The following is a 21,733-nucleotide window of genomic DNA, read 5'->3' as shown; positions in this document are numbered from 1 at the left end:
ATCCTTTAAAACCAACAGAGTATTAGTTGAGTACATGCTTCTGCCACACAAAAAAACAACAACAACAAAAAAAAAACCTTTTTCAATTAAACTAAGTTGTTTGTTTCTGGCTAATGTAGACAAGTAAGGAAAATACAGAGCCACCAGATTAGCATACTGGAATCTGCCTGTGCCTTACCTTAGCCTGGTCAGACAGTTGCATGCTGGGATTGTGGCCATGCTCCTCCCCTACTAGTTTGTTAGGCCAAGAAGGGAAACCTTTAATAGGCCAGACAAGTTCGTTGAAGCCTCTTGGCCGGTAGTGCAGAAGGTCGGCAGATGGCGAATCTGGGTGGCGCAGTTCCTCCTCACTGCTTAGGCTCTTGGTGTCTGAGGGGCTGGGTGCACAGTGCCCATTAAAGTGCCCGTTAAAGTGGCCGTAGTCCTTCAGCAGCGGTCCTTCCAAGCTGGTGGAGGAGCTGGGGGACTGGTCGTCACCTGTAAGCTGTTCGTTATAGCTGCCTCTCACACACAGAGGCGGACCGCCGTTTATGTGAGCGCAACGCTCCACCGTCTGCTCCAGCCGCTCTTTGAAATTAACGTGGAGGGGAAGCTGGTTGTACCGGAAGTTTCCAGGATTTCCGTCACCCGCTGGCTCAGACGACTCGTGGCACTGTGGGTTTGTATCGGTGCCACTCACTGCTCTCTCTCCGTCACTGCACGGGCTGCTCCGCACCTGTGCCGAACATTCCAGAAACTCGTCCCCTCTCCAGTGAGCGTGACCAGGCTCTTCCCACTGCTGCCCGGGCGAGCGGAAGTAGTCGTGTGTGTCCGTGCTGTCAGGCGTGCACTTGCCCTGCTCGGAGCTCCTGCGTGCACGATCGTTTCGAGGAGGGAGAGGAGGCCTAGCACAGGGCTGCACCAGCACGTCTGTGGCTTCGTGCCCGCGTGGCCCATGGATGATGGCATTGACTGCATGCGGCAAGCCATGTGGCTCTCCGATGGAGGCAGTGAAGGCGGTCATGGCTCTGAGAGCAGGCACAGGGCTGGCCTGTTTCCCACTGCTGCCCGCCGTTGTCGTGGTGATACCCACTTGCATGCCTTTACTAGCTGTGTCCACTGCTGTCCTGTACAGGGCATCCACCACCTCTGTCCCAGCACCTGCCAATTGCTCTGACCCCTGTGCTCCAGCACTTGCAGTCAATGTGACCCCGTTCTGCCCCCGGAGCTCTTGCTGACCTTCCTGGAACATTCCTGGCTCAGCAGGAAGTGATGTCACACCAGGCTGTGAGCTCATCTGCGTATGGGAGATCGGGGTGCCATCTGGCAAGCATCCCTGGAGTCAAAGGATAATATTGCTAAGGTTAAATTCATTTGCAGCACACAGGTCATTAAGGGTGCACTGATCCGGTTTCTTCCATTCTGAATATTTACACGTGATACTTATTTCCTCACAGTAAACAGCCGGAAGTGCCAAGTTTTACAAAACAGTCGAGTCAGCATTACATAAGACACATCATACATACAGTAAGAGACCGAATAGCAAAATAACGTATATTCAGTCCCATCATAATCCTTTCATGTCAACAGATAGCACCGCTCAGCTTTGGGAGTAAGAGCAAGAGGTATTTAATGGTAAAGAATGGTGCTTTTACGCAGATCCGTGTGCCTCACCTGGTAGTCCTGGTACAGACAGCCCATGCTGTTGGAAGCATTATTCTCAGGAAATGGTGTTTCAGAATAAGCATGCCCCTGGGTCTGGAAGGGGGAGACTCTATTCATGCTCTGGAGTGCTGGATGCAGTTGGTGCTGCTGGTACATGTGTCCTGCGTTACTCATCATGCTGCCAATCTGAGGATTACCTATACTGCAGTTCAGCGACGACGCATTACCTGTGCGGAGGAAGACAGGAAAGTTTTGCATTTCTGGTTTGTTTGTTTTTTAAAAGACCTGATTACTTAACTCACAAAGTGTAAGAAAACAATGATAAAAATAACATTAAACTCGAATCGAAAATCTCAAATGATGGGAAAAGCATGAAATACAACAAAATACAATGTTGTAGTTCAGTTACTTTGCTATTAACCGACTAAAAACATTATTTATATTAGCGGTTTGACTGAGGCCAAGGGGCAGCCCTGTATTACGTTTAGCAACCATTTTAATCAGTACCGACAATAGATATTTATTCTGTTCGGCAGAAAAGAACAAAAATAAAAGAACATCACCTGAAAACAGTCGCAACGTCTAAGTGAACCTGCTTTAATTGAGTCTGGTCACTAGAGGGCGCTCACAGTGCTTACAGATACGGCTGGTGTGATTGGACCTCCGCACTCCAGATGGCACAAAGTCTGCTGTGTGCTCTCTGGCTTTCTCTCAGCATGTATTCCTTTTCTCTACCTAAGTCTTCCTTTCCCATGCTGGCTGATGCTCTCTCGCTTCCCTCCCTGCCTCTCTCGCTCCCTCCCTCCCTCCCTCTCTCTCTCTGAATAGAGTGTAAGGCTGCCAGATGGCAGGGTAGGTGAGTTTATCTCTCTGAATCTCTGTATATATGGCCAACACCTGCCCCAGAAGAGATTAGCGGTGAACTTCAACCCCCAAAATTGTTAATAATGAATAAAAGAACGCTAATAGAGATCGGTCAGACGTATCTAGATCAGGCTTCAATTATATCCTTAAATGTTTTAAAACAGTTTTCATTGGTGTAAAGAAGAATTATTCTCAGGATTCTCAACTAGTCATGAATATGAATTCATTTATTTGTGAATCGTTCCCCAAGAGTTTGTATGTATTCTCGGGATATTCCAAATGATTGTTTTGGGATTTGCCCGTTGTACAACGGCTCTGATCGATTTTTCGGGGGAATTGTGTTTTTCTCTCTGTCTCTGGTCTTCGTGTTGGTTTATCTTTTTAACAATGAATGCAGAATTTTCAGTCAAAAACCAGGGCTCAAACCAAGAGTAGACATTCGGTGCTATCTGTTATTTAAACGACCAGTCGAACATCACACACCTGGGAAAACTGGTCAGTCAAATTGTCTGGTAAGTTTTGATCGCTAGTAAAACAAATGTTTAAAAAAAAAAAACGGTTCAAGAACATCTACATGTAAATAGCACTGTATAAATAGCATTCATGAAAATCCAGTTTAAAACGATGCCCTTATAAGGATTTGTGTAAATTTGCATACAAGGTGACTCGCTCTCATGTGTTCAGCTTCAAATCATGTGACTGCTGATGAATTGGTTAATTGTTTCGACTGCACACAGAAATTTAGCAAAATTGAAAAAAGAAAAAAAAAATCGATCCACACAATTGTATTAATTAAGACTACAACCATTTAGTTAGAACAAAAGTAACTGCACCCATTAAACGGAGGAAAAGGTAGCGAGACGGTGGCCGAGTTGCGCTAGTGGATTTTATATATATATATATATATATATATATATATATATATATATATATATTTTCACTACTTGCAAGCATGTTTTAAAGAGCATCGATGCTGTATTTGCTCCTGGAAATTGAGTAATAGTTTTGCTAAATGCAGCAATGTTATAAATGAATAATAATAAAATCTAAATGATAAAATCACTTTAAATAAAACCACCTTAAGCTTCATCGTTATTGGATGAAACATTTTCTACACAAATACTCTAACAGATAAAAGAATACTTTCCCAACACGACGCATTTTTACCATTTATGCCGTAGGAAATCAAAATTTCGCATGGCATTATTCATGACATAATCCCTTTTTGCTTCGAGCAATCTTGCATCAATAAACAGACAATAAATATTATTCCTAATAGTGCGGTGAAGTTCCAGACGGACCGGCGATTTTTCTACCGAGTCCTAGCACATAAAGACAGCAATTGGAAATATTATCCGCATGACTCTGCAATTTCCCTTTCCCCGTGATAACGCAGGACGCTGACTCAGCATTACGCCTGCCGTTTTAATAGGCTTTGACGTCTCAAAGAGCAGGACGCCCCAGAGAGAGAGAGAGAGCGCGAGCACGAGAGAGAGAGCGAGAGAGGGAGACAGCTTTGTGATGAATCTGAGCAAATATCATTCCTCACCCTGACATTAGCCAAACGGAAGGCGCTAACGTACAAGTCTAAAATGAAAGAGCTCATTAATTTTTGGTACTACATATGACTGACTCCTGGTGCGTGGGCAGTGAATACGATCTGCTTGTGCTCAATTGAGAATGAAAACACACACACACACACACACACACACACACACACACACACACACACACACACACACACACACACACACACACACAAAAGCCTGTTTACTTTTGTAGAATATGAAATGTCCACATATTGCACCGATGGACTGAACTCACTAAAAGCTTCTTAACATCACACTGGTATGAGGAAACATGCATACGTACATCTATACGTAGTCTATGCCCAACGCCCATTCACTGTTTGATGAATAGAAGTAGTGGTGGAGGTGGGAAGCCTTGAGCTAGGCCTTGTGCTGCGTTCTTTAATATTTCTTTCAGCATGTGCGTGACTCAACAGCAACTCCGTGCTTAGCGCACGGCCACGTACGCGCGCCGAGGGAGGGTATGTCGAGCAGCTGACGATATCATTTTCATCAGATTCTGATTAAAAGCTGCGAGCGTACATGTAACAGGACGCGACCGTTAGATCGTCTCGCCGGCAAAATTTGTCTGAAGTTAGCACCTTTATGAAGGTAAATGTGCAACATCCGTGCGTTAAGTGAAAAATAAAACAGAACAGGGTTGTGTCGGCCCAATACAAAGCCGATTATTCACTATAGCTGACCATCATGAAGTATTTTATTTCTCCACAGCATTCAAAGATATTTTTAACAAAGGTGCGCTCCTAACTTTGTGGTAACAGTTTGGGGAATCCCTTTCCTGTTCCAACATGAACACACAGCAAGGTTTTTAAAAAATGTGGATTGACGGGTTTACCGTGAACTCCAGTGGCCTACACAGAACCCTGAACTAAAACCCAACGAACAACTTTGGGATGAACTAGAATACACTCATATAGTGAGTATATACATATATGTATACATACACACACACACACACACACACACACACACACACACACACACACACACGGGTCCTCATTCAACTCATCTACCCTCTCAATGTTAAGCTGAATCCCAAGTTGTGCCCTATATAAAGGTACAACGGTGTTGATGTACTCCCTAGTTAGGGTCCTTATGCATAATGTACAACGCCATTTGTGATCAGCTCCGAGAGAATACCTGACTCCTTTCAGTTTTGTTGTGAAGTTTGCATTCTAATCTAATCAGCGGTTTCTTCGAAATAAAGTATTGGCACCCTGGTGTGCAGACAGCCGTTATGTGAAAGTTTGCTCCTCTTTGTTTTAAGTAAAGCACCAAAAGCATTATTTAAGGCCACACTGTAAGCATATCATGTCTACCTTCCTGGAATGTACTGTTTGTGTGAGAGGATCTGTTAAACTGGTACTCGTACAAACGACGATGCCGTCCTTCTGACTGCGTTCACACACCCTCTACAGCAAAACTATCCTATTACAAAGCAGAACGTCTCTAATAAACACCTCAGAATTATGATTATTCATGTCCTTATCCAGTGGGTGTGTAGTCTATCTTTACAGAATACTGCTTGTAGCTGGTTAAGGCTTTGATCAGAATGCTGTAGGTTCAAATCCCAGCACGGTCACGGTGCCACTGTTTGATCCGTGAGCTTAACCCCTTAAATCTTATATATCTACATAGTAGGTGCTCGAAGGAAGCAAAACAGAAAAAGAAATGATAAATATTTTTTGGGTTTCCTCCATTTGTGGAAATCTTTTGTTCCTTAAATTAGTTTTGGCGCATTCCCACCGACTAACCAGTTTTCTATTATATGACAGCTACCAACAGGTAACAGTTGTCATGTTGTGCTTTTTGTTTACAACAAAGCACAGCAAACAAGAACGTACACCTACAGTTGGGACAAGTGTATCTGACCTAGACTAAAGCAACGAAACGGAGTGCATCGAGCGACCAGCCAGCAACAGCCTAAGGGAGCAGTCTGCTGGCTTGCTGGTACACACACAGACCACTGATATCAATTAAAAAAACGTATGAACAGTGGTCATTACTGCTGACTAATCAGGTTCGGTCTTCCACATATCCACACTCAGACAGATTTTAAATCAAAGCAGTCCACCATGACAAGTCTTGTATAGTTATCAAATGGTTCTTGAACAACAAAGTGAGTTTTTATGTCTTCAGTGTCTTGCACAGCGCTAGAATCTTGACCCCATCAAGTATCTTCCTGGGATGAAATTAAAAAGGGATGTCACAGAGCATCCAGAACCTACATGCTCAAAAGGGGGAACTTTACGTACCCCGGGTTGTTTTTAAGTGTGCGTATGAAGGCGGCAGTAATATGTATTGTTTATCCTGTTAGAAGTAGAATGCTGGAATGTGATGTGTATGCACTATTCTACAGAAGCAGTAAGAAGTTGTCGTGGCGTACATACCGAGTGTACAAGAATGATAGCGCTCGGCCCGCCGAGCTCTAGGGCTTGCCCGGTACGGACAGCACGTATGATCTACTGATGCTGCTGGTTGCCGGGTAGGTTGCCATGGGAACCATGGCGGGATGATTGGTGGGGCTGTCCGTGGTTTGATTCAGACTGCAACCCCTCCCCTTCCCACTACTGCACAACACCACACATAACAATACACATGCACACGCACTGTAAAGAGGAGGACTATGATTTAATGGGGCTGGGGGGAATTGTGTTGGGCGTGTGTGTTGACTGAAACCATGTCTGTCAAGTGTTTGCTGGCATGCTGTTGAGAGAACGTGTGTTTTTTTTCCTTTCTAGGAAAAGAGGCAGAAAAGTCAGTTAAGATTCATCAACATTCAAGGAGCCTCAAGATCTTCACTCAGCCATTCAGCTGGAGTTATTCCACAAAAACTGTTACACCCATTTAGGACAAAGCATCTCAAAGCGCTATTGTTTTTCTCCAGTCCATTTTCCAACACGATGTGCTTTCATATATGATCTCATCTCCTACCTTAAGTCCCAGCTTATATAAAGTCTTTGAAATCAATTCCAAGTGAGCTTATCATGTCTTTAAAAAAAAAAAATCTACATGCCAGCATCTATGTTAAAGTCTAACTTTTACCAGGGAATCCTGACCGATATAAGAGTCCGCTCGCCAAATTCACGTTGCATCGTTTTTGTGCTGATTTCTCTGGTGCAGTCTAATTCTGTGGCGCCTATGGCACAGTACAGAAACAACAGACAGTTGCCCCTGACAGTCACATGGCATGCAGCTCTCATGTTGATGAAATGAAGAAGCAGGATTTTGGGATCTCTCCAAATGAACACTGTATTTTATAAACTAGTAAACGCTGAGCCACGAAACACCAGAACCCCGTGTGTAGCGTCGGCAAATCTGAACCTCTGAAAATCACGTCCAAAATAATTTTTAAAGAAGTTAGTCCTGGCGGTGCTTCATATTTAAAAGTGCAAAATTATGAATCCGGATATATAATGTATAATTGCAACATGACGTACGAGAGCGCTGTATCGGCAACTACAGGAGAACGAAGTCCCGTACGAAGTCACATTTAACCCGTGTTCAATTTTCATCTCCATTTATACGGCATTTGAAGATCATGTCTTGATTTAACCACAGCATTAAAGTCAGGCTTATAACTTGCTAGCTAGCTAGCTGTGTTACATAACTGATGGTGATTTAATAATCAGAGAGAGATTAACCGCATTCGTGAACATGTTTTCCACCACCCTTTCAGTCATCTGAAAAGTGTAAGCCACAGTAATACATTTCTGTGTGTACCTGGTCACATCATTCCTCCTGCTCTGACTCACCCGCTGTCCTTTCATGAGTGTCTCAAAAGGTGCCTGTTGTATTTTACACCTTTACCCTTTCTCTTTATCGTTCTCTTTGTATAGTATTCATCATTTTAGTCAACTTTACTTGTGTCCTTTAAACAGTATAATGTTTTTAGAACGGAACTGAACACAAAGTGTTAGCCGGCATTAAGAAAGAACTAGCCGTTGCAATGAGCCTAATTCCTTTATAGCTACACATACACATGGATTTCACTAGCACACATCATTAGGCCATCCTTAAAAATATTCTTGTTTGCCGAAACCCGACCGACCCTGTCAATTTAGGACCGACTAATTATTTTTTTTTGCTTACATACAAACGAAGGCTACGTCCTTTCTTTTAAATGAAAACCCGTGACGTCATCTATGTTTACACTATTGGTTAACGGATGTCACACTATGGCCTGTGCGTTCGCTTCGTCTCATTCTCTCATTCACTGTCAGAGTCAACGGTTCGCGCTCGGCAATGATGGCTGTGGCTGCATTAAACAAAATGTTTGCGCGTCACCGTTCAAAGTCGTACGGGTTCGGGCATCATAATACATCTAAAAAATTCATTAAAATAGCTTGATGATGGCGATTGCAAATGAGGTTTGCAATGATGCGCATAAAGGCACGGGTTGAAGACCCAGTCAGCGACGTCACGATATGCTAATTTGTTTAAATTCATACCTACGTAATCACCATCACCAAAATTGTACTTTTTTTCATTGAAACTTGAAAAAAAAAAATATAGACCTACCTACCGACACTTTATTATTATTATTTTTAACTGTTACTGAAAACCAAAATATTTTTAAGGATGGCCTTAGCACAGGATGCACTGTGGCTCACAACAAATGACATCACATAGCTAATGCTATGATGGCTAACATCACAAATGCACTGTTCCAGTGAGGCATCTCACTTCCGTCCTTTTTTTTATGTTCGATTTTTACAAAAATATTCGAAGTGCAGAAGATCTGAGGAAATCTGTGGGCGATCTAAACGGTCAGCAAAATGCTAATAAACTCAAGGAGTGAACAGCCATTAGCTGTAACTGCCTCACCACCAAACACTCGTTTTACATCAACAATAAATCCTCATCTGTGTTTTGTCCACTATGGCGTAACTATGCAAGGCTCAGCTTTATGCTTTCTTCACAGCAAACACAAATGACTCATAAGTCCTTCATCTGTTTGGAGGCTGATGAAGAAAATCCAGATATGCAAGTGCAGCAAAAAATCAGACTGAAAAAAATTCCAAATACATTCCATGGTGGTTCAGTGGCCAGAAAACATCAGTATGACTCACAGTAGGCCTGGATTATAGAAGTGGTTTGACCGAACACATTTATATTTCCTTTTTGCCATGAAGTTTGATCAACCAAGAAAGACTTCTGATAAGCTGGTTTCATGTTGCCCCAGTGACAAGGAGAAAAAGTTCTCCATCACGTTCTTTCAGATATGATGTGCTACACCTTTTTTTTTTTCCTGAAAAGTATACTAAACCACAAAATCATGCACTCAGTGGGTTTATAAACTACTGCTGTAGCGCAAGAAAATTAAATGCAAAATTACTCCAAGAAGACTATGCCTGAGAGTTAACGAACCACAGATCTACAGTGTTATGATTCCCCTATTTAATTCCTAAATAAAAACATCTACAAACACTTGAAATAAATCAATCCTGTTCTTACCGGTGTCAGACATGGCTTGGGCACAACTAGCATCATTGCTGTTGGGTACCATACAGGAAATATTCGGACGGATGTGTCCATGAGGAATGCCTTGTTGCTGTTGATGTACATGAGACAGTTGCTGTGGGTGAGTGCTTGGGTGTCCCATAGAAGGATGTCCTAGAGGAACCTGTCCACTCTGGCCCAAAGGTCCACAGTTCCCCATAGCCGTGGCTTGCATCTGGTTCATCATCCCAGGGAACGGAGTCTGAGTCCCTTGTGCACCAGGCTCCCTACTCGAACAAAGAATTGGGTCTGGTTGACTGTGAAGCCTTTGTTGTAACTGCATGCTCTGTTGCGTCATGCCAGGGGGCATAGCGCCCTCTCCAAAGTGCATCTGACCAGGGCCAACTACAGGTAACGGCCGACTACTCCTGGCCATGTGGGAGCTCTGGTTGCTCATCGACTGGAGTAACTGCGCCATGGAGGTGTTAGGAGGTAGACCTCCGAGTCGGGACACTTTCCTCATTTGCTCCGGAGGAGGGCAAGTCGTCCTGGGACCACTCATGTCCGGTTTCATCATTCCAAAGCTCATATTGTCATGGCTGCTGGAATTAGGATGTTGCTTGCGCTTGCGAAGAGGGTCACGCTGCTGAGCCATTAGCTTGTCCCGTAGAGCTGCACGTCCACTCTGGCCCTCAGGCATGGGCATTAAAATGGTCGAGCTGGGTGGCAACATAGGATTTAAAGTGTTGGGCCCTTCAACACCCCTGCTACCACTATTTCCACCACCAAGAGGGCAAGGCATCACACTGCCACCGTTTCCATTATTACTACTGGGGAGACCAGCGCTTCCATTCCCCATGCCACTAGCTCCTGCACCCATTCCTGTGCCAACACTCATACCAGCACCACTGCCACCTATTCCACCACTGCTACCACCAAGTTTGTTTTGATTTGCTAGCTGTGCTTTGGCTGCTGCTGAGAGTAGACTACTGGCAGGGAAAGAGGCAGAGTTGTGTTGGTTTAGAATCTGGTTGAGGGGCATGCCCAGTAGTCCAGGGTGGTTCTTCTGGGGGGCACTACTGCCTGAGGCTGGGGGAAACATGGAGTTGTGCTGACTGCTGATCGCATTATTAAGTCCCGAAAGAACTTGGTTTGGGTCTTTGTACTGATGGAGTGCGTCAGGCTTGGAAGAGGGGCTGGAGGGCATGGTGGGTCTAGGTGAACTCATGGAGGATCTGGGTGAGCGTGGTGGAACTTTAATGCTGCCACATGGGATCTGAGGCCCTGAGGGCATGACAAAGCTCCCATGCTCTGATGAGGTGGAAGAGGAACGGGATCGCTGTGGAGATGCTTCCATGCGGCCCAGTGCAGGCCCAGACATGTGCACAGGAGACGTTACTGGTGAGGGGGAGATGGAGGTGACTGTTCCATGCTGAGTCCTCTGCATGTGTCCACCATGACCAACTGGCCCAGGCTTCACCGTTGGCAATGGAAGATTGCTTGGCAACGGGACAATGGCAGGAGGGATGTTTACATTCATCATTGGTACCTGAGTGTGGGCGTTGGGCTGGAAGTTGGATGGACTTGGATTTGTCATGTTACTTTGAATTATAGGTTTGCTAGGAATGGGGTCTAAAATTCCCAGAGGGTCCTTCTCAGAAGTCATCTGTTTTTTCTGAACCGCACATGTGGGGGGCATATTAGAGGGTGGAACAGGGTGTGGTGCAGACTGGGCCTTATGGTGAAATACTGCTCTGGTCATGTCCATGTTAGGTGGGTAGCTGACATTACAGTGTGGCTTTTTCATAATAGGGCTTTTGTTAGGGACTGGGGGAGAAAGAGGTGTGTTAGTCCTTCCAGCCATGGCACAGGACAATTGAGTAGCAGGTGAAACATGGATCAGAACACCAGGAGGGGACATGGGTGTCCTGTTGTTGCCATGAATTGGGCTGGGACTGCCAGCCGCCTGAAAGCCACATGGATTGCTTCGCGCAAATCCATCCGGACTACCCAAAGAGTCTATTCTAGGGGACAAAGAGCCATCCCCATACACCTGCAAACCTGATGAAGGGCTCAGCATGCCTCCAGGTCCACTGCGGTAGGGGGACTTTGGCCCTGGCTCATTACTGCCCAATCTTTGTCGAGGGTATCCAGAATAATGCTCTGGCTGCTGAGCACTGCTCATGTCTGCATTGTAGTGTCGCTGACCTGCTGCCATCATAATCTTGAAAGGGTTTTTACAGTCAGGTAGTGTTGAGTTGGGCAGCCCATCGTGGGGCTTATTCCTTATTGCTCGAGGGGTTGCAGACCGCTGGATGGTAGGGGCCATGGACGTCACAGCACCTTTAAATAAGAAGGGTTTTATTAGAAGGAGACAAAATAAATGTTTAATGCAGCAAATGGAAGTATATGATTTTAAGAAGCTGAGTTACACAACACTCTTTTACATGGATAAAGTACATTGACATGGACATGGACATTTTTTTGCACAATTTCATTCAAAACACAGCACGATGAACATCATACTTGGGCCTCCACTGGGACCAGTCAGTGTTAGGGAAGGGTGCGGTAACTCCATACTTTTATGCAGAGTGGCTACAGCTATGAGCTTTCTCTTGTGGATGCAAAGCTTTGTGACATCCTCATCGGCCTTCACATCCTCTGCAGTCCTCTGTTTGACACTGGCCCCAGGATCGAAATTAAACACCTGAGGAAGCAGCAGTTGTTAACATTGCTTTGACCTTGCATATTAATTCACTGACTAAGTGATTTCCAACGGTAATGTAAATTCATTAATGTTTTATAACTGACATGGGTATGAAGTGAGTATAAGATGAAGACCGACCTTGGGGAGGATGAGTGGACACTCCAGGCCACACTTACAGGTGCCATCTGTGAGTAGGTAGGATTTCACCTGTTCAAGGCTGGACAGCACTGATCCACTGGGACTATAAGACAATTAATTAGTACAAAATACTAATCACTAATACAAAAAACAAAAAACAAAAACGTTTAGTACAATTTGAAAAAAATATACTTACTAATCCAGGACTACAAACTGGCTCATATTTAAAAGTATTTATTAATATTCATATTCTTCACCTGATATAGATGACCCCAGTGGACTCCAACTTTCGCTGCCAGCCAATGGGCACCTGGGTAGGCATAGGCTGCCGCTCCCCCTCCCCTCTCTCACTCTCCTTTCCTCCATTCATTTTTCTGGGTTAGCGCTTGACTCCGCTGGAGAGATCACACGTTCTTCACTGTCCCAACACTACTTGTCATCGTGTCTCTCGGAAACGGGAGGACAGAGCGCTACAACGTTCCACTAAAGAAACTGGCTGTGGCGAAATGCGTCCGAGGCTAAGTGCACGCGAGGCAGGCTCACAGCGGGACCACGCCTCTGATGAGCCTCATCGCGCTGCTACTAAATGCAGATGGGGATTCCCATGTCGGTCTCTGACCAATCAGAGCCATGAGAGTTGTGATGAAGTTCATGGGCTACATATGCAAAACAAAAAGCACCTTAGAGTAAAAAACACATGATTACGGTGCAAGCGCACTGCAGGCCGCTGTGCAGCACGCACATTCAGCAGAGCAAAAGATGACACTCCAGGTCACGAGACTGCTCCTTCCAGAAGTGGAGAATTCTCATTTTCTTTCAGGCTGATCAGTTTATACTGAAAAATCCTATCACACGCTTGGCCAAGACGTCAGTTCTAGAATGAGTTGCATGATTACTGTGAGAAAGAAAGAAAAGAAAAGAGGTTAAGATGCTTACAGTTTTCTAAACTTTTTTTGAAATGGATAAAAAAATAATAATAATAATAAAAAATTCGTGGACTAGACTGTTAAAATCATTAAAGTGTTTTGTAATTGAATCAGCATTTGTGGAGGAAAAAGCAATCCCTTATCTCTGAATCCCTCAGTTCTAACCGAGAGGACTGCACCCTCCGTACCGCATACATTTCAGCACTGGGTGAATCATCCTCTCTCTGTATTTCCTGTTGTGCATGACTAATACAGTAGAGCGGGACCAAACAGGAGGATATAAGAAGGTATGAATCTTTGTGCTTGTCACATACCTCAGTGCAAAATTAAACAAGCTAGCTTTAAAATGAACAATAAATCACCAGATCCAACACCGACGTAGATCCGATTCTGTTTCTTCTTCATTTGAAATACACTTGCAAAGCAGAATGGTGCCATATAAACAGAAAGCAAAACTAAAATTTTGCCAGGTCTGTTGGGGAGTAGTTTTCCTTGGGAGGTAACTTGAGGATGTTTTAGCTTCTAACTAGCCCAACTAAGGAATCTACGGCTTTTACAGACGTTCTATGGTAGCACAAATGCTTCTCGATACACTGAATGGTGCGTTTGTTTAAATTGAAGTTGCATGCATCAAACTACAATATACAATATTGCACTTCCTTCTTCACCACCAAATGCATGTACACAGTCTACACAGAAACACCCCCTAAAAGCCAAAACAAGAAAGCCACCAACACCCAATGGAGTGTATTTATTTATTTATAAACACAGCACTTCTCTCATAAGTTACATGAATGAATCACAACTGATGAGGCAAAATTTTGTAATCTGAGCGTGACGATCCCTGAAAGACATACACGAAACAGCCAGCAGACATGTTCCTATACTGTTATGAAGATAAAAATAGCGTCCCTCGAGTGACGAGTAAAGGACCGTCTCGCGTAAAATGTGCGAGCATCATTAAAGGGCATCAGTTCCTAAAGAAACGTCTCGGCTGTTTAAAACCTATCTATTTAAAATTAGTTTGTTTGAGTCGGCCAGGTTTCACACCAAATTGCCCCTGCTGCTCGGCTGTTGCGTCGTATAGGGATTTACTTTAGAGCAGTTGTTTGTCTTCATTAACGAGTCGAGAAAAATACGTCCCAAATCCTATCTGAAAAAGTTTCTACAAGTTGAGGGCTTGAAACTTTTGAGGGCTTGTTTTCTTTTTCCCTTCTCTTGCCTCTGGAGTTACTGAGCAGGCCACAGGACCATAAAGGCCATATTAGCTATAGATATATAGGCACAATGGATATAGTGTCTACACACACTATTAAAATATCAGACTTTTTTGGTGTAAAAAACAAAACCAAGATATTTTATATCCATTGTATGTGTGCTATAAGGGGCTTTTTACACCTGGTCACTTCATGTGTTTTCTGTGATCCGATAACTATCCGATGGTAAAAAGACCAGGTCTAAATGCCCTCTGAAACATTTTCGATATGGATTTAAATCCGATCGTTCAAACCACTTCAGGAGGTGGTCTGGGACGTGTTTCAGATGAAACTGGACAGGTGTAAATGAATGTGGTTGTTCAAGCCACATACGTCAGTGCTATACTCCTCCCAAACGGAAGTACGTCACTCACGAGTGATCTTTCACCCAGGTGTCTTGTTGGGTCTTAAAATGCACTGCTGCCGCGAGCAAAAATGCAGCAAACAGTAAATGCTGTAAAAGTAAATGTAGCATAAAAAGTAGCATAACCGTCGTAACGAGTTTTTTTCGTCTTCTTTTTGATTGCATTCTGAAAACCGCATACACCAAAACGTATTCCGTTTCAATTACCCCGGAAATGGGGTAAAATATATTTGCATATTGGGTGGGAGTAGAAAGATCGGATTGATATCCGATTTGCCAAGACGCATTTATGTGGCCTAATGTAAATGGAACAGTTTTAACCAATCAGATAGCTATCGGATCAAACTCCCGTTATCTTGTCTCGCGACTCTGATCTCAAGTCGACCATTTCCTCCATTGCCATACGCTACCAGATACAAGAAGCTTGTAACTGCAGCACAGATTCTTCGTTTACTTTCTCCATGTTTTCAGACTCCTTTAAGGGTGATTTAAGCCTGTCTGTGTTGTTCATCACTTCCATCTCTCGGTAATTATTTAATCTCCACACTCTCATTATTTCATCAACAGATTAAATAACGAGCCTGTGTTTAGTACACAAAATAACCTACATATTTCGAGTGTTGTTTTTTTTATCCGGTACTTACGACTCACTTCAGTCAGCGACTTTGAACTCGTCTGAAGCTCTTAAAAGTGGAATATTAATAATATGCATCAACCGCTATCCCCCACGGTGTCGTGTTGTCGTTGGCTGGACACTTGTGAGCGTGATTTAAACAGATTATTTTGAAGGAAAAAAAAAATCTGTAAGGTGACTGTACATCTTGTATTTCCTGAAAGAATAGATATAAAGCCTGCTGTAGCTCTATGTGATCGGTTGTTTGAGAGGGTGTAATATTAGACACAAAGTAAACACGGGATTAATACACTGACTAACCGAGTCCTCTCTGATGCGTACCTGCTATTGTTCTCAGCTGCTGGTTAATGCGTGTTCTTGTAGAACCGGCCTGATCCTCCAAAAAAAAAAAAAAAAATTTCAAAAGCATTAGTCTGAACACAGCTGTTGAGAAGAAATGGTTGCAAAAATGGACACTAAAAACACATTTCTCTTCTGGGCGCTACATATCGAGGCTCGATCACGAATCGACACGGTCTTGCTTTTCTGTTGATCCTAGCTGATGAACTGAAACTTCAATTTGTTGGAAAAACTGAATGAATTGTATGAAAATCGCAATGTCGATTCTTGTCTCGACGGAATTTGAACCAGAGAACATTAATTGCGACGCATCACGTGGTTTCATAAACCTTTTCACAAAAAGAAAAAAAGAAGCACCAGCAAGAAACAAAGTTGTAAAGCTTGAACTTTAAAATGACATTACAGCCCAGCTGCATTGAGGAGGAACGAATGTATATGAAACATTATATTACCGTGCAGTTCCTTATTGCTAAACAAATAAAAACACAATGCATGAGTTTAGCAAAAAAAAAAAAAGGATTTACTCTCGTAAGACTAAGGATTTACGCTGTACTATTTGGCCAAAATGTATGTAGACACCTGACCATCATACCTGTATATATATACGCTTGGTCAACTTCCCATTCCAGATTTATTCTCCTAACTCTATTACAATAAGCTCTACTCTACTAGGAAAGCTAATTTCCTCCTTATACACTAAAATTTCATGATAACGAAGCTCTAGATCAGTGGTCCCCAACTCTTTTTTTTTTTTAACCGCGGACCGGTCAATGTTTGATCATTTTACCGCGGCCCTCTGGGGGTGGGGGGTGGCGGCTGTACAATTAAATAAAAAATTTTAATTAAATTGTATTTAAACATGCCTTTTTAACTCACTACAACGCTAAATCAATGAGAACCCCGAGCTTGTTTCTTTGCAACGAGACGGTTCCATCTGGGCTAACAGGAGACAATGACACCCGAAATGTGTTGCTTATGTCCAGTTTATTCCGTTGTTTTGTTTTGGTTGCTCAGATAGCATTTTGGAAATGGCAATAGGGATTTAAGTGCTGTGGTGGCAATCTCAGGGTATTCCGCCATGACTTTAATCCAGAACACCGGCAGAGTTTCTAACTTTCTAACAGCGTCTGTTTCAAACTCATTTTTGCTCATTTGTGGGTTAAATTTGAGCAAACACAATATACACGTACACCAAGCACTGTTAAACATGACAAAGTACCGGTGAACAGAGAGAGAGCGATACACACCTTCTCTCTCCACCAAAGCTACACCACCACTGCCGCTAGCAGCCGCTCAGCTCCAGACGTCACCTAAACCCGGCCCGATATCACGATATTTTGCGCATGCGCTGTATCGGTGCGGCTTTAGGTGATGTCTCTCAGCTCCCGGTTAACCTCTCGTCCATGGAAAGTCGCACAAAAATACACCACAGTAAATAAAATGGAAATAATTTAATGTTCCTTGGGTGGCCCGGTACCATTTGATCCGGGGGTTGGGGACCACTGCTCTAGATGACTGAATGATGATTGAATGCAGTTTTAAATGTAAAAAAAGTGACTCATTAAAGTGATAAATAACAACAGTTCAAAATAGTTGTCTGGACCAACACCACATACTCTGAATACAACTTCTGTCAAATCATCTTGTTCATCTACTTTTCTTTTTAAAACCAAGCCATGTTGTCACTTTCCTTATCAGAGAGATGAAAAATCTATACAAACTCTCTCCTGCCAGAACTAAGGTCTTTAGTCCTGAAGTTGGTCCCTGGACTCATTGAGCTGCTGTGTCGACGCCTGCTTTTTTAGCGACCAGCGTATTATCTAACAAGTTATCGGGCTGCCTCGGAGAGATTGCTCTTTTCTCAGAAACCGACAAATTCCTTCCGTCTCGTTTACATGCTGTTCTCCTCTGCCAGCTGTTGCCTCTTCTTTCTTACTAACTCGGTAGTCCTCACTGCTGCTTCTTCGGCTTTTCGTGACTGACCGTTCGAGCGAATCTTACCCTGCGAACGTAAAACCGCAACCACTGATCCTTTGCGTTGTGTATTGTAGCCATTCGCATGATGAAGCGAGCTAGGAAAGCTAGTACCGTGACAGTCATCAAACCTACTTGGTGTGAAAAACATAAGACGCATCACAGCGGTCATCAGCATCCTGTAAGATTCAAATAGAACTGCTGTCGTAGGGGAAAAAAATAAATAAAATAAGTCAGCGACGTGGTAGCGGGAGGAGACCCGATGTGAAGTAAAGCTACTGACATTGAATTCACTACGACAGCATGTGTTTAATTCCTCTTAAACCACAACAACAGGTTAATGATTAACATCCTATATATAACTTATCTATTTATAGTTACCGTATTTTCCGCACTATATGGCGCACTGGATTATAAGGCGCAGTCTCAATTACGGGGTCTATTTCTGTACTTAACCCATATATAAGGTGCATGCTAAAAAATACGGTCTACAAAAAAAAGGTAACGGAAGCAAAACAGTGAGTTTAGTTGCACTTTATTCTACTATTTAACAATACACACACACTATTTTTTAATCTTTTTTTTTACTCTTTTAATTTTCTCCCACAAATCCATCAAAGTCCTCATCTTCTGTGTCTGAATTGAACAGCTGAGCAATTTCGCCATCAAACATGCCGGGTTCCCTCTCATCACTGTCAGAGTCAGTCTCGTTCCCAGGTGGCTGTTCAGCAATGATGCCGGCTTTTGCGAAACCTCGGACAACAGTTAAAGCAGATACCTTAGCCCAGGCATCCACAATCCCTTCACATATGGTGGTGTAACTCGCTTTGTTCCCGCGGGTTCGTCTTCTTAACTTGGCGCAGTTCATTTTCATGCTTCCTCCAGTTCCGAAGCATAGACTCATTGATGTTGAATTCTTTCGCAGCTGCTCTATTCCCATTTACAACCGCGTAACTGATAGCCTGTGGTTTGAATTGTGCCTCGTAAGCATGTCTCTACACTGGTGCCTTTTTCGGGGGTCCTCAGACAAACAAATGGTGTTTTGCAGGTAAGCGTACGTACTGTACGTATTACGTGATGGTATCTGATTGGTTTATAGCTGCCAGCGTACGTAGTGTACGTATTACGTCCCTGTGTCAGCGGGAAATGGTCCGACAGTCAATCAAGCGGAGCGCTTACCAAAGTCGCACAACAACATTTTTACAGATTTTTGGAACTCAGTGCACACACAAGAAAATTTAAGGCTCTTGGGTGCGCCTTATAGTGCGTAAAATACGGTACATTGTGTTTAATACCTGCAATATGTCAGCTCCTGGTATCATTTACATTACAAACACTCCTTCCCTCATCAATCTCTTTTTTTTTTCCTTTTCTTCACTTTCTTAAAGTTAATAAGACTACAAAAAACAAAATTACAGCTTTCTCTCTGAAAGTGCTGACACTGAAGACTACTATCCAAAAGGTCAAATAAACTTTTGTATTCAACAACGAGACGCATTTTTCATCAAATCTGCGTGTGCTCTCCTTCGGAGTACCCGTCCGTGTAGCTCCAGAGCCAGGGACTTATCAGATCTGCTGGTATACGAAATGAATTAACACTCTTCTGAACAATCTAGGATTCAAAAGCGATAAATTTCAACAGGTATAAAAGGTTTATATTTGAGATTAAATTATTTCTGTGACGCTGCCTTGTGGTGATGTCCGTTATTACAAAACGTTTCCTAATCTGTTATATATGTTATCTTTGTAGCCATTGAACACATCTGTATCCTAAATGAAACACAACCGTGCTGCTTTACTTGCATCTACACATCGTGATGCGTTATATCGCGTCAAACAATCCTCTTCTAACGCTGTGTTATGATTTTTTGGCCAATTCAGGATCAAGGTAAAGAAGCAGCGTTTCAACAAGGGGACTTGTTGCTTTACCTGATGGTTTGAACGTTTGCTGATCACAATATGAGGATGTGTTGCATTAGGATGTATATTGGGAATGTTGGGTCATGCCAAATGAATTCACTCCCTGACAATGTTCGGTCCATTAGTCGGTCCAATGTTCGGTCTCCGCAAAGAAGACACGGTCCGGTCAAAGTCCTGCTGAAACTCGATCGGTAGAAGGATGATAATTGAAGACGCCTTGTTAACAACCTGCTTTACTAGATCAAAAGTTAGGGTGGATCCATTTCATTAGGAAGTTCTAGTGTTATACAACCAGATTATCTGTATAGAGTGTGTCTGCTTATGTGTAGGGCTTAAAGGTGGGGTGTACGTTGTTTGAAAGCCAATGTTGACATTTGAAATCACCCAAACAAACACGCCCCTAACCCAAATGAATCCCACCCCTGTATCGATAGGTCCACCCACACATACATGCATAACCCAGGCAACTAATGGAAAGAAATGTGTCTTTATCATAGCTGAAGGGAAGAACAATACGATTGTAGATAAACAAACAAGCAAGAATGACACACAAGCATAATCATGCAAAGGACAAAGGCATATATTAGTTCTGTGTAACAAAGCAAAACCAACGTTACTCACCTATCGAGAAGGAAAAAAGCAGATTGGAGTTTCCCGAGTCAATACTGCCTGAGCTAAACGCCGTTACTACACAAAACGCGGTTGTAGCGGTTGTAGAGGTAGGTTCTTTCTACGATAGAAAAGAGGTGTTATTTGTGTAGTAACAGCGTTTAGCTCAGGAGTTATTGACTCGGGAAAGTCCAACCTGTGAATAATACTTCCTGCTCCTTCAGTTCTCTCCAGCACTGGAAAGCTGATCCTATATTAACACGTCCTACTTCTTGCCTTATCGTAAGCCTTTCTTCGCTTTCTTTGTTTTTATCCTCCATGTCGATGTTAAAACTGCTTTCTGCTAATGTCACACATGCGCACTGAACACTCTCTCCGCCCATATTGACAAGACCCGCCCCTTTCTGCTCATTGGCTACACATTTGTTTTATATTTGTTTTGTTTGTCGACCCGACACAGTTTTCTGAAGCATTTCTCAAACAACGGAGACCCTACCTTTAACAAACAGGAGTAAGTCATGGTAGTAGTGGTAGTAATAATAATAATAATAATAATAATAATAATAATAAGCCCCTTTAACTCCCAGCAAGTGGTTCAGCTAGTGACATCATGCTTGCTTACATCATCAACATGTCTTACTTTTATTTTATTCTTCCTTTAAATGAATCAACACACTGACACAATCACTACACTGTGATGACAGTTCAGTGTTTTAAGATGGTGAATATACATCACTCATCGGTTAGCCAGCTATTATTTTGCTAACAAAAGGCGGACCAGGAGGCATCTGACTCGATTTTTTCACACACTTTGTAGTTTAAACTCAGCACCAACTTCTGCTGTCGTGTAGCACAGAGGAGTCGGATTCTCAGATCTGACTGGTGTCGAGTGACCTCTCTTTTTTGGACAAATAATTCTGTAATAATTTGGACAAATTTTGGACTAATTCTGTAATAATTTGGACAAATAAGTCTGTAATTAAAAATTTTTCGTTCCCATTCATGTCAATTTCTATAGCAACAGCTTACTATATACTTGCTATAGCAACAAAAATGGACAACAAAACAAATCTGCCATTTAACAAGTGAGTTTTCCTGTAAAGATATTAATAATTATGGAAAATGTTTGAAAGGAGTCTACAGTCCAGTTTCTATTTCTAGCTTCTTTGTAAACCGGTTATTGCTGTTGTTTTTTAATCTCTTATTAACTTCATGAGAATGAAAAAAAATAAGGCTGGTAAAAGAATAGTTGGTTCTAACTGCTTTAAAAGTACATGTCTAAAACTACCATCAGTTAAAAAGCACAACATGTTCGTAAGTAGGCGGT

At 42.8% G+C, this 21,733-nt stretch overlaps 1 protein-coding gene across 3 annotated transcripts in view; it reads right to left on the bottom strand.

The window, feature by feature from the left end:
• The window catches only part of LOC113651022 (methyl-CpG-binding domain protein 5), a 30,800-nt gene that overhangs the window by 4,236 nt on the left and 4,831 nt on the right, over positions 1-21,733 (bottom strand). For 2 of the 3 annotated variants that reach the window (XM_047813584.1, XM_047813583.1), the window contains 6 exons: positions 12,642-13,279; positions 12,385-12,487; positions 12,066-12,246; positions 9,555-11,882; positions 1,654-1,871; positions 179-1,315 (listed from right to left, as the gene is read on the bottom strand). In XM_047813584.1, the coding sequence (XP_047669540.1) occupies positions 179-1,315; positions 1,654-1,871; positions 9,555-11,882; positions 12,066-12,246; positions 12,385-12,487; positions 12,642-12,754 (4,080 nt within the window). In that variant the 5' untranslated portion in view covers positions 12,755-13,279. The remainder of the gene's footprint in view (positions 1-178; positions 1,316-1,653; positions 1,872-9,554; positions 11,883-12,065; positions 12,247-12,384; positions 12,488-12,641; positions 13,280-21,733) is intronic. The other variant, XM_047813586.1, reaches the window with a different exon arrangement.

The sequence above is a fragment of the Tachysurus fulvidraco genome, chromosome 5 (assembly GCF_022655615.1).
Source record: "Tachysurus fulvidraco isolate hzauxx_2018 chromosome 5, HZAU_PFXX_2.0, whole genome shotgun sequence".
Classification (NCBI taxonomy): Eukaryota; Metazoa; Chordata; class Actinopteri; order Siluriformes; family Bagridae; genus Tachysurus; species Tachysurus fulvidraco.
The sequence above is the reverse complement of the archived record's forward strand: the minus strand, read 5'-3'. Positions and strand labels throughout refer to the sequence as shown.